The sequence below is a fragment of the Delphinapterus leucas genome, chromosome 3 (assembly GCF_059928025.1).
Source record: "Delphinapterus leucas isolate spDelLeu-1000000601 "Yukka" chromosome 3, BTC_Dleu_Yukka2, whole genome shotgun sequence".
Lineage (NCBI taxonomy): Eukaryota > Metazoa > Chordata > Mammalia > Artiodactyla > Monodontidae > Delphinapterus > Delphinapterus leucas.
The window spans coordinates 133,577,124-133,589,857 of NC_143131.1; the positions used below are offsets into that span (position 1 = coordinate 133,577,124).

Below are 12,734 nucleotides of genomic sequence, written 5' to 3' on the forward strand. Positions count from 1 at the left end.
TCTCCATTGTTAAGATTCAAATTATTCAAAGATTTTTTTGGTCATTCTGGCCTTCTATCATTGTCATCGACATCATCTTTTCTAATACATAATAATAGATAGATAGATAGATAGATCGATCTGCCATTGAGCAGACTGGTACCCCTATCAACTTTGGTTACTAACCATAGCTGGGTCTTCAATATCTAATATCCAATATCTAATACTCAGGTGTCTTAACTATACTTCTCTTGTCACCAAGTGGGAACTCTTGCTGTAACCATTTCTCCACATCCCACTTTCTCCTCTGCCCACGAGTCCACCTCCAGCTCTTCATAGAATGGCTCCTATGATGTAAATGACCCCCATGTTGCTAGATTCCATGGACATTTAAATTCCTCTTCTTAACTCTAAGTACCAATTAAGCACGTACGTAACTCCCCCCACCTTCTTGGAATACTTGTCACTCCTGACTTCCTATGTTACACCATTTCTGATCTTCTTTCTGTCCCTCTAGCCTCTTCTTTTCAGTTTCCTTTGATGTCTCATCCTCCCATACCCAAACTTTAAATGTTGGAATCCCTTAAAATTCTGACCTTGGCTGTCTGTTGACATCACTGTAACCATTTCTTGGATAATTTCACATATTCTCTTGGTTTCGATGATCATCTGTATCCCAGTGATTTTAAGTTTATATACCAGTGGTTTAGAACTCTACCTTGAGCAATATACCTGTACATCCAGTTGCCTCCATAAGCATCTTAATCTGGGAACTCCATAGATACCTTAAATTCAACAGAGCCGAAATTAAACTCGTCCCCCCCCGCAACCAAAACCTGGACATCTCTTACTCATCCACCCCTCATATCACTAAGTTCTTTTAATCCTACCTCCTCAATCACTCTCAAGTTCATCCTTCCCATTTTTTTCACCATAAGTTCTTTACTCTAGGCCATCATCATTTCTCACATGACCTACTGAAATAGTTTCTAACTGATTTCTATGCGTTTGCTCTTGACCTCCTATAAGCGTTCTACAGAGTGTACTGGCACACCTTGGAGGTAGTATGGGTTCAGTTCCAAACCACCACAATAAAGCGAATCTTGCTATAAAGCAAGTCACACGAATTTTTTTCTTTCCCAGTGCATATAAAAGTTATGTTTACAGGATACTGTAGTGTATTAAGTGTGCAATAGCATTACTATGTCAACAAAAAACAGTATACTTACCTAAATTTAAATAATACTTTATTGCTAAAAAAAATGCTGACCATCATCTGAGCCTTCACTGAGTCATAATCTTTTTGCTGATAGTAGCCATCAACATTGAGGCAAGACCCTCTGACTCATCGGGGTGGTGGTGGCTGAAGGCTGGCGTGGCTGAGGCAATTTCTTAAAATAAGACAACAATGAAGTTTGCCTCATCAATAGGCTCTTCCTTTCATGAAGGATTTCTCTGTAGCATGCAGTGCTGTTTGATAGCATATTATCCACAGTAGAACTCTTTCAAAATTGGGGTCAGTCCTCTAAAATCCTGCCGCTGCTTTATCACCTAAGTGTATGTAATATTCTAAATCCTCTGTTGTCATTTTAACCATCTCCACAGCATCTTCACCAGGAGCAGATCCCATCTCAAGAAACCACTTTCTTTGCTCATCCATAAGAAGCAACTCCTCATCCATTAAAGTTTTATCATGAGATTGCAGCAATTCAGTCACATCTTCCAGCTCCACTTCTAATTCTGGTTCTCTTAATATTTCTTCTACATCTGCAGTGACTCCCTCCACTGACGTCTTGAACCCTTCATCCGTGAGAGTTAGAATCAACTTCTTCCAAATTCCTGTTAATACTGATATTTTGACCTCTTCCCGTGAACCATGAATGTTCTTAATGGCATCTAGAATGGTAAACTCTTTCCAGAGGTTTTCAATTTTCTTTGCTCAGATCCATCAGAGGAATCACCGTCTATGGCAGCTATAGTCTTATGAAATGTATTTCTTAAGTGATAAGACTTGAAAGTCAAAATTCATCCTTGTTCCAGGGGCCACAGAAGGGATGTTGTGTTAGCAGCCATGAAGACAAGATAAATCTCATTGTACATCTTCATCAGAGCTCTTGGGTGACCAGGTGCATTGTCAATAAGCAGTAATATTTTGAAAGGAGTAAGTCTCACCAGTGAACTTAAAATATTCAGTACACCATGTTGTAAACAGATGTGCTGTCATCCAGGCTTTGTTGTTCCTTTCATAGAACACAGGCAGAGTAGATTTAGCAAAATTCTTAAGGGCCCTAAAATTTTAAGAATGGGAAATGAGCATTGGCTTCAGCTTAAAGTCACCAGCTGCATTAACCCCTAAGAGAGTCAGCCTGTCCTTTAAGCTTTGAAGTCAGGCGTTGACTTCTCCTCTCTAGCTGTGAAAGACCTAGATGGCATCTTCCAATATAAGGCTTGTTTCATTTACACTGAAAATCTGTCATCTAATGTAGCAACCTTCGTGAATGATCTTAGCTAGATCTTCTGGATAACTTGCTGCAGTTTCTACATCAGCACTTGCTGCTCCACCTTGCACTTCTGTGTTGTGGAGACGGCTTCTTTCCTTAAACCTCTTTCCTTAAACCTTCTTTCCTTAAACCTCATGAACCAACCTCTGCTAGCTTCAAACTTTTCTTCTCCAACTTCGTCACCTCTCTCAGCCTTCATAGAATTGAAGAGAATTGCTCTGGATTAGTCTTTGGTTTAAGGGAATGTTGGGACTGCTTTGGTCTTCTCTCCAGAACACTAGAACTTTCTCCATATCACCAATAAGTCTGTTTAACTTTCTTATCATTCGCGTGTTCACTAGAGTACCATTTCTAATTTCCTTCAATAATTTTTCCCTTGCATTCACAACTTGGCTAACAGTTTGACACAAGAGGCCCAGCTTTCGGCCTGCCTTGTTGGCTTTTGACTTGCCTTCCTCACTAAGCTTAATCGTTTCTAGCATATGAACTGTGTTCAGCTGAAACATTGGAGTAACCAGAAAATTATCTTTCACAGAAGACAATGTTCATTATTCATAGAATTATTACATTACTCATAGTGTTTTTTAAAAATGCTTGTAAACACTGTGAGAGACTTAAAACTTTTCTTTGTCATGTTGCCTGTACCTTCACAGGAAAAATAGAGCTGGATTCATAGCGGCTTCTTGTATTAAGTAAAGGCAATTTCAATTGAAATTAAAGTATCAAATGTCAAAGAAGCTAGATTTTATTGGAGAAATGTAAGGTTGCCATGGGCACAGCTAGCTTTGGGTATTAATCACTTGGCTTTGACCCCAATTTCAGATCTTCCCATGGGCCCTGTGGTCATTCTCTGTCTCCCTCTTGTCCAGCACATCACTAGATCCCATTGGTTTTCCTCTTAACATATTTCCTAACCCACCTGCACTTCTCCGTCCTGGCTGCCAATTCTTTAGTCCAAGCTGTCATCATGTCTCCTCTGCTTCGCCTCGTTTATCTTTGCCCTCTTCAAGTGTCTTTTCCACAATACAGTGTCTCAGACAGCTCAGGCTGCTGTAACAGATACCACAGACTGGGTAGCTTAAACAGCAGACATTTATTTCTCACTATTCTGGAGACTGGGAGGTCTGAGATCAGGGCACCAGCATGTTTTACTTCTGGTGAAGGTTACAGTTGGAGCATGTGACTTTTAGGGGGACACAAATATGCAGACCATAACATACCGCCACAGTAATCTTTGAAAAATGCCAGTTTGCTCGGGTCTGCTTAATACCCTCACTGTGGGACTTCCCTGGCAGTCCGGTGGGTAAGACTCCGTTCTTCCACTGCAGGGGGGTGTGGGTTTGATCCCTGGTGAGGGAACTAAGATCCCGCACGCCGTGTGGCACGGCCAAAAGATTAAAAAACCTTCACCTTGGCTCTGCATTGCCTGGGCCAACCCACCTCTCCAGTCTCATCCCACAATGCTCACCCTTGCTAAATATGGTCTGGCCACACCAATCTTCTTTATTGACCTCAGCTTCCCAACCCTGCCACCTTTGCATAATCTCTTCTACCGTTCCTTCCCCCTCTTAACTAGGTTGTTCCTAATCACTTAACAAATATCAGGAAAACTTCACTTTTTCAGGGAAACATACCTGACAGACCAATCTATGACCTCAAGTATTATACTTTCAAAGATATGTTTGATTTTCCTTTTAAGTCTGTATCACCATTTGTCACTATTGTATGTTATTTCTGAGTTTATTTCATTACTGCTTCTTTGAACTAGCCAGTGTACCCTACTGGAGAGTACTACATTCTACTGGTCTATAAGCTCCATGTCTCTCTGGTTCACCTCTACAGTCCCCTGCTCAATACGTATTTGTTAAATACATTTAACTTTGGGTTTATCAAACCTACCGTGCTCCTCTCCTGGTCCGTTGGGTTCATCCAACCAGGTTATCTGGAGGTTCCTAAAACATCAGGGCTGGAGGTGGCCTCATGGACCATCTAATCCCCACCCCCGCTTTGTACAACAAATGGGGAAATAAGACCTGAGGGCAAATGGCCAACAGTCAGCTATAAGCTTATGCAAAATCAGCACTAAAAATCAGGTCTTTGGTTTCCCAGTTCTCTGATATTTCAGGAAATTGAATCATTCCTTCTCCCATTTTCTTTTCTTTAACATCTTTATTGAAGTATAATTGCTTTACATTGTTGTGTTAGTTTCTGCTGTATAACAAAGTGAATCATCTATATGTATACATATATCCCCATATCCCCTCCCTCTTGTGTCTCCCTCCCACCCTCCCTATCCCACCCCTCTAGGTGGTCACAAAGCACCGAGCTGAGCCGACCTCCCTGTGCTACGCGGCTGCTTCCCACTAGCTACCTGTTTTACATTTGGTAGTGTATATATGTCCATGCCACTCTCTCACTTCGTCCCAGCTTACCCTTCCCCCTCCCCGTGTCCTCAAGTCCATTCTGTACATCTGTGTCTTTATTCCTGTCCTGCCCCTAGGTTCTTCAGAACCAGTTTGGTTTTTTTTTTAGATTCCATATATATGTGTTAGCATACGGTATTTGTTTTCTCTTTCTGACTTACTTCACTATGTATGACAGACCCTAGGTCCATCCACCTCACTGCAAATAACTCAATTTCGTTTCTTTTTATGGCTGAGTAATATTCCATTGTATATATGTGCCACATCTTCTTTATCCATTCATCTGTCGATGGGCACTTAGGTTGCTTCCATGTGCTTCCTTCTCCCATTTTCTTATCACCATTTTTTAGATTGACATCCTTTCTCTGTTTTATAACCTAATATTGGTATGAAAATAGAACCTTATCTTATCAAATAAAATGTGGTTGTTATTAAGGACTGTCATTCAGGATATATCTACCCAAGCAACAAGAATTGGAAAACTTAGAACGTTGACTTCAAACAATGGTCATCAGATATTTTAACTCACATATGGAACCTATTAAACATTTTAGCTCCATGGTTTTAACCCAAAGATGATTTTTAGTCTCTTTTCATTTATACAAAAGCATTAATCATAATTATGCCCATGTTAATGAATGTATGTCTAGAAATAATTTACCAGAGCAAACTCCATTAAGCTAGTTTAATTCCTTCATCAGTTTTCTAAACAGTAGTCTTAAACCATGTCTGCCCTTTTTAAAAGCTTTTCTTGAAATTAGTGTCTGTAAGAGTAGTTCTTTTCTGTGTACAAAAAAGATTTGATTTATCATAAATTTCTTAAACTCCAGTGTTACTAATTATAACTTCTATCATGGTAATTTTTCCTTTTGTGTCTTATGTTTCTCTGGAGTCCAATTTTCCTGTATCATAATTTGCATATCTAAATTTTTCTTCCAGTATTTAGTCCATGGCTATTTTCGACAGGTACAGATTTAGGCACTTTAATGTTTCTTATTTTTATAAAATTGAATTTCCCCAGATCATAAAGAGTTACAAACCAGGTTTTTGGGTTTTTTTAGTTATTCTCATCTACAGTAAATTTTGTTCTTCACCATTTTATCGCTTATGAGGTTTATTTTCTGGTGATTATTTCTACCAATTAATTGTAGTTTGAATTGGACAAACGTCTGTCTGCTTTAATTTGCTTCTTCCTTAAACACTGAGAACATTTTTAACATTTTCCTTTGATATCCCAGGGTTGTTCTGTTTTCCTGGCAGGGATTGGAGGTGGCTAAAGATAATCTTCTGTTTAGATTAGATTGTTACCTTATGAAATTTTAAATTTGGGGAGAAAACACTTTAGCTCTGACACTTCTCATCCCATCCCTCATTTTACAGTGAAGGAAGTCAAGGGCCAGAGAGAGTTATGTGACTTGCCCAACATCACAGAGATATGACTGGATTTCAGGGCTCTTGACATCCAGGACACTCTGAGGGAAAAGCATGACCAAACTGACCTCTGAACTTGAGCATACTTTCTAGAGAGGAGAAACTGGCTTTTTTATTACTATGGCAACAAAGTACATTAGAGATTTTTTGATGCGTTTACTTCCTACCTGTGCTAGTCGGAAAAAAGAGCCATTGAGCTGATCTTTATGATTCGAAACACTTTAGAAAGATCCTGTCACATGCTTTATAAGTTCCTGATTGATTGTGTGGAATTAAGTTACTGGGCAGAGAACCAGCTAATGGAAACACATTGATGAAATCATTTCTGAGGGACATTAAATGGAACTTAAAGCTGAAATGGCTTTAGGGTTTTTTTCACACAAACTGTTTATGAACATTTATTGCCAGTAAATTATATTGTGTTAAAAGAAGGAATCAGTAGGCATGGCTTTAATAGAAACCTTTTTGAAATAATAAAATTGAGAATAATTTATTATCTAAGAATGGATAGAGGATGGGCTGGGGGAATTCATCCTGATGAATGATTGTCCACTCTGCAGCTTTTGGGAAAGTAAAAAATGGTGTGGAAATCAGAAATCTGTTAGGACTTGGAAAGAAATGGTCTTTTTGAAATGTGTTAATATCTCATTTCATTGTATATGGGAATAGTTTTTAGAAGAGGAGTGATAGGGGCTTTAGCAGCTGTTACCTGAGGCTATAAACATGGGTATTTGTTCATGTTTCATAAAAAGATGAACAAGTAGAGAGTTACTTAATCTGCTGAATGAGGGTCTAGAGTAGGGTCAGGGGCATCAGTTTCAGAGCTGAAATGCTAGAGTTCAAATCCTGGCTCCCCCTCTTCACTGTGTGACCATAGAAAAGTTTCTTGACTTCTCTGAATCTCATACTCCACAACTGTAATAACAGAAATTAATAGTCCCTCCCTCACAGGGTTATTTTCATGATCAAATGAAGACAGTTTCAATAGTTTCTACTTTGTAGTAAGTGCTTTTAAAATGTTATTTTTTAAGAGTCATAGAGGACCCAAATAAGAGGAAGAAAGAATAGGGTTCATGAACATTTTAGTACTAGTAGTAGTATTTTATTAATTGTCATTTGATGATTGCTATGTACCAGAGATCTCATTTAGTCTTCAAAATCCCTGGGAGATGAGGGTACTACTCATATCTCTTCTTTTCAGAGAAGGAAACTGAGTGTCAGAGAGATTCATGCCCAAGGTCACTCAGCTACTGAGAGATTTTGATAAGTTCCCCTGAGAAGTCACACGCATGAGTCTGTCCTCCAGTATGTATGGGACATGTGGACCCCTGTGGCCAAAGTCCAGCAAAAAAACAATCAAAGGGCATCTGGTTGGACGATGGAAGCTAAAGGAGCATGAGTGTCTTGCCCTTCACTTTCATCCACAACCAGAGCCTGTCAGTTACCCATCTCCTCCACCTGTCAGAGCCCATCCCCTCTGGATTTTGCTTGCTTGCCATTTAATGAGTGCCACATTGGCCTGGCACTGAGAAAACAAGGCACTAGGGCGCTGGGTCTAAATGTGGGTTCTTTAGTCAGATGCCCGGATGTGAATCTCAGCTCTAGTGCCCACTGGCCATAGGACCATAAGCCCCACATGTCTTTAGCCCCAGTTCTCTTATCTGTAGGTTAAGCAGGTTCCTTGGTCTGGGAAAGAGAACACAAGCCTTCTGATCTTATTCTACTTTAAAGAGATATTTCTCTTCAGCCCCAATAGCATTCCTTTATAAGCATACTCCTTTATTTTAGTGGTATAGTTAAAATGCACCGGGGTGTGATTTTAGACATTCATTTAGTATGTGAGGTATGAGGAGTTTTATAGCAGTAAATTAGTGCTCCCATAGAAGTGGTAGTACTAGTTGAATTGAGTCCAGGAGGAGTCTTGGGAACCTAAAGTCAAATCTGATTATATTCTATATAAGACCTTGCCCCTGCCCACACAGAGCTTAGGATCTAGTTGAAGAGATAAGATGAATGTCTGCGAGGTAAATCCCAAATAGTGTGTGCTCAGTGCCTAATGAGTGTACGTAGTCATCTTACAAGTATTTGTTGAGTGCCTGCGCTGTGCTAGACAACGAGGATAGGACAGAGAGCAAGACGCACTCCTAGCCAGGAGCACAGCAAATGCGCCTGCAGGTCAGAGAGCTGAGGATCCAAGCTCAGGTGTTCAAAGGAGACCATGTTCTTTCCACAAACACAGATAGTGAGCATCTGTAATGTGCTGGATGACTTTATTGTCACCCTTTTTCCCCCTTGGCCTTGCTTTCAAAGGGTGGCAGAGCTCAGCGCCTCCAGCTGCAATAGAGCAGTTCCCTCTTGAGCCTAGTATAGCCAGAAGTAAGAAGTAAAGTAGCAGATGAAATTTTCTCATTGTATCTGACAAATAAAGAAACAGGCTCGGTACAGAGTTTGGATGGGATAAAGAAAATGGCCCGAGCTTTTGAGGTTCATTTTTCATAAGAGCCGGTCATTCCTCATTTTTGGACAACTGTTCTGAATAAGTGTAATCTATGTCCTACTGTGTGCACCTACTTGGTACAGTCACCAGAGTTGCAAAACAGATCTTCTTCGACTTCAGAGATCTTACAAAATGATGGAAAGAGTGGGCATGAGAAAGAGGTGAAACATTAAGTGTTACAGCATTCTAGAAACAATTCAAATAATGAAAGCTGCCCATGGGCAATACTCATTGTCATTTGGGTGAGTCAAACAATTACGGCTGATTTGGAAAGAGGTAATGCTCTTTCTGTTGCAGCTTTCATGGAATTCTCGGTAGAGGAAGAGGAGATTTGAGCTGACACTAGAGAGTAGAGACAATGTAAATAAACAGAAATAACTCTCCTCTCCTTACTGAGATATATAATTGTTCCTTTAAATATGTAGATATAGATATCTTTAAATAGAGCTCAAATGGCTAAGAACTAAGCATCTCTAAGAATGTCAAAGAGAAGTCCCTGTTAACTACAGTAGCTGCAGATGGGAGTTGCTCAGTGACAGACAAGATGGCACTGGGAGATGGCTGAGGGCATGGTCTTGGGTTTCACACAGCTTAGAGCCACCTTCCGATGTGTCAGTCCCTGTCCTGTGACTTCGGCAAGCCTGTTTTATCCACTTGGCAGCCTCCACAGTGCCTTTGACCTAGGTGCTCCTCAAAGGATCCCAAAAACGTTGGAGAGGGGAAAATGGATATTCTGCAAAACCAAATGTAGTACATACGTAACAAAAGCTACATTATAATTTGTAATCCACCCCATTCTTACTCAGTTACTGTATTAGTCAGAGTTCTCCAGAGAAACCGAACCAATAAGGTCTATACAGAGAAAGAGATTTATTGTAAGAAATTGGCTCACGCAATTATAGAGGCTGAGAAATCCCACACTCAGCTGTCTGTGAAATGGGGACTTAGGAAGGCCAGTGGTGTAATTTAGTCTGAGTCCAAATGCCTGAAAACAAGGGGAGTCAATGGTGTTGATTCCAGTCTAGGTCTGCAGTCCTGAGAACCAGGACCATGGACAGCAGGAAAAGATCAATGTCCCAGCTCACAGGGTGAGGCAGGAAGGGCGGAATACTTCCTTCCTCCACTTTTTTGTTGTATTCAGGCCCTCATCTGATAGGATGATGCCCACTTACATTGGAGAGAGCAAACTGCTTTATTCGGCGCACCTATTCAAATGCTAATGTCATCTGGAATCACCCTCACAGACACATCCAGAAATAATGTTCAGCCAGATATCTGGGCACCTTCTCATCCTGTCAAGTTGACATGTACAATTAAGCATCACAGTTATCAAGCACAGTAAAGTTTCAATCACTAGAGCAAAATAAATAATATATACTTAATAAAACAGTGAACATTCTTAGGAAATTTACACCAAAAACTGTATTTAACGGGGCTCTGGGTACATTTTGAAATGATGTGATTTGGGATCTTGGAAAGTAAAAGTGTCTACGGGCAGAAAATGATCTTAAAGGTCCCCACATGGAGTGTCTCTGTGCCAACTGGAACTGTCAGTTTTATGGGGTTGTTGCAGGGAATAAATGAGATATATCTATGATGGTATCCAGCAATGTGGTAGTCACTCAAAAACGTTAGCTGAGAATAATAGTTATTATTCACCAGAATATTCTTTTAGTGACCATATATTATAAGGCAGAAAAAGAATTCTGATTTTACTTACAGTGGTCTATTACTCATATCAGAAAGATTAAATATTCCCATAGTTGCTACAAAAATCAGGAAATCACTTCATTTTCCTAGAGTCATTAGTATGTCGGGATAAACCTGGATTTGGAATAACGGTGGTTAGTAGAGGATTTCTAGACATTATACCAATGCAGGAGGATTCTAGAAATTCACACATGAATGCAAGATATTATTCCATCCCTTCTTACAGCATCAAAGAAGCACACTGAGCATATAAAAATAAACACCTTTACTTCAGGATAATGCCTGGCTAAGTTTAATTGAAAAACAAATATCCAGTGCAATTGTCTGTGATAAACTGAGGCTTAAATGATTTGAAGACACTTTGGGAGCAGACAAATTAGATAATCACAATCTTTACGGCTGGAGGGGTTCAGCTGATGTTGACAAGTTGTAAAGATAAAAGCTTATAGCAAAGTCAAGAGCTAAATGTCTAGACTGGGTCGGGGATCAATGTTAATACTCAAATTGTAGAAGCACTGAACTTCAAATGATCCCTCATAGTGTTCTAAGTTTTCATGATTATGGTGTAAAACTTGATTTACTGAAAAACTTTGGCCTAATTGTCCTTAGGCAAATACCTTACAGTCTTACAGTATTCTCTACCGTCTAACCCATTTCTTAGATGTTGTATGTGTTATGTGATTTGTGCCCCATGCTGCAGTAACAGAATTTCAGCTGCTGGTTTTCAAAACACTTCCAGTTGGGTGACTGTTAATAGTTTATGAGAGACATGAGTCAGACCATGCCATTTCTAGGCATCTTGTTTTGTTTTTTTTTTACGCCAACATGGAATTTGCCTCATGGCCTCACTCTGATCTCGGCAAGAACACATTCAAAAGAGTTCCTTGTTTTTTCAAAGCCTGTTTGCATGAGTTGATTGAATGCTCTCCTAGCACGGAGACCTGCCCTAGAGCCAGTGGCAGAATACCTGTGTACTGGGTTGTATAAAGGATTCACTGCATTTAGCTCCATTCATTGTGCTGACTGTGCCTCCCAGTGACACATCCAACTCTCCAACCTCTGTTTGCTTTTTTCTTTTGTTTACAGGAGCAGAGGGCACAGTGTTCCCTAAATCTATAGAGACACCTAATGTCAGGGCAGATCCCTTCAAGGAACTAAGGTAAACTTCTGAGTATGGTTTGCATTGATTAAGTGGCTATTTGCCCTCTTTGTGCAACTGGTTGATGATCCATTTTGAATATCTATGATGTAACAGTATCATGAGTGTATGAACTGGGAGAGATTAGAAAGGATGTGAAGATAAGCTACAACTAAGAGAAGATTTTCTCTGAGGACTTAAAGTTGAAAGTTTGGAGGAAGTGGTTGCCAGTCTTGGAGTTGTGAGATTTAGGATTCATTCATTTGCAGTGTGTATTTCCTGATGTATTTTGTGGTACCAAAATCCTCTCCAGTTAGAGAACTAATCGGTAATTTGCGCTGATCAGCCCAAAGAAGAGTGGTGTTTAAAAGAAGCTGAGCTGTAAATACAACACTTTTTTTTTTTCTATCTAACAAGCTCCCCATTTTCTGGAATGATACGGTGCTAGAGCTACCTTCTGTGTGTATTCCATGTACTGATGTTAATCAGATATCCATAAGCCTGCTGCTTTTAGCAGAAAAGGGCTCTGCGATGCCGTGTACTTACCAACAACTTATGGAAAGCAAAAAGGAACAATAGACATACTGACGGACAAATAGACAGAGATGTAGCCTAAACACCATTCCTGCCACTAAAGAGCTATCCCCAGCCCTCCAAATGAAACACATATAAAATGGTATGATGATACAAATATAACTTTCATTTTCACTATGGAATTAGAGCCATGAAGAATTCAGTGAATATTGGCTTTCTTCATTTCTCACAGTTCTTTTAATTAAGACCAATCATAAATCCTCATAAACATCCCTGAATAACTCTTGCATAAAGACATCAACTGTAAGCAAACGCACCTGTATCGCTCAAGTCATACCTTCTCTTTCACAACCAGCCCCGAGATCTCTGTTTTGCGAAAACAGCAGCAGCCACGTTGGAGCTTGCATTTCCCTAAACAGAAACATGTCCTCAGTAAGTGGAGAATATATCACCTCATTACAAAACCATAGCATTCCTGCCAGGCCTGTAAGTCTTTATGAATATAGGGAAATAAGTCGGGC

At 39.9% G+C, this 12,734-nt stretch overlaps 1 protein-coding gene across 1 annotated transcript in view; it reads left to right on the forward strand.

Moving 5' to 3' along the window:
- Nucleotides 1-12,734, forward strand: part of SGCD (sarcoglycan delta) — a 416,585-nt gene that overhangs the window by 291,926 nt on the left and 111,925 nt on the right. Inside the window, exon 7 of the mRNA XM_089909613.1 lies at nt 11,628-11,700. Coding sequence (XP_089765739.1) covers nt 11,628-11,700 — 73 coding nt within the window. The remainder of the gene's footprint in view (nt 1-11,627; nt 11,701-12,734) is intronic.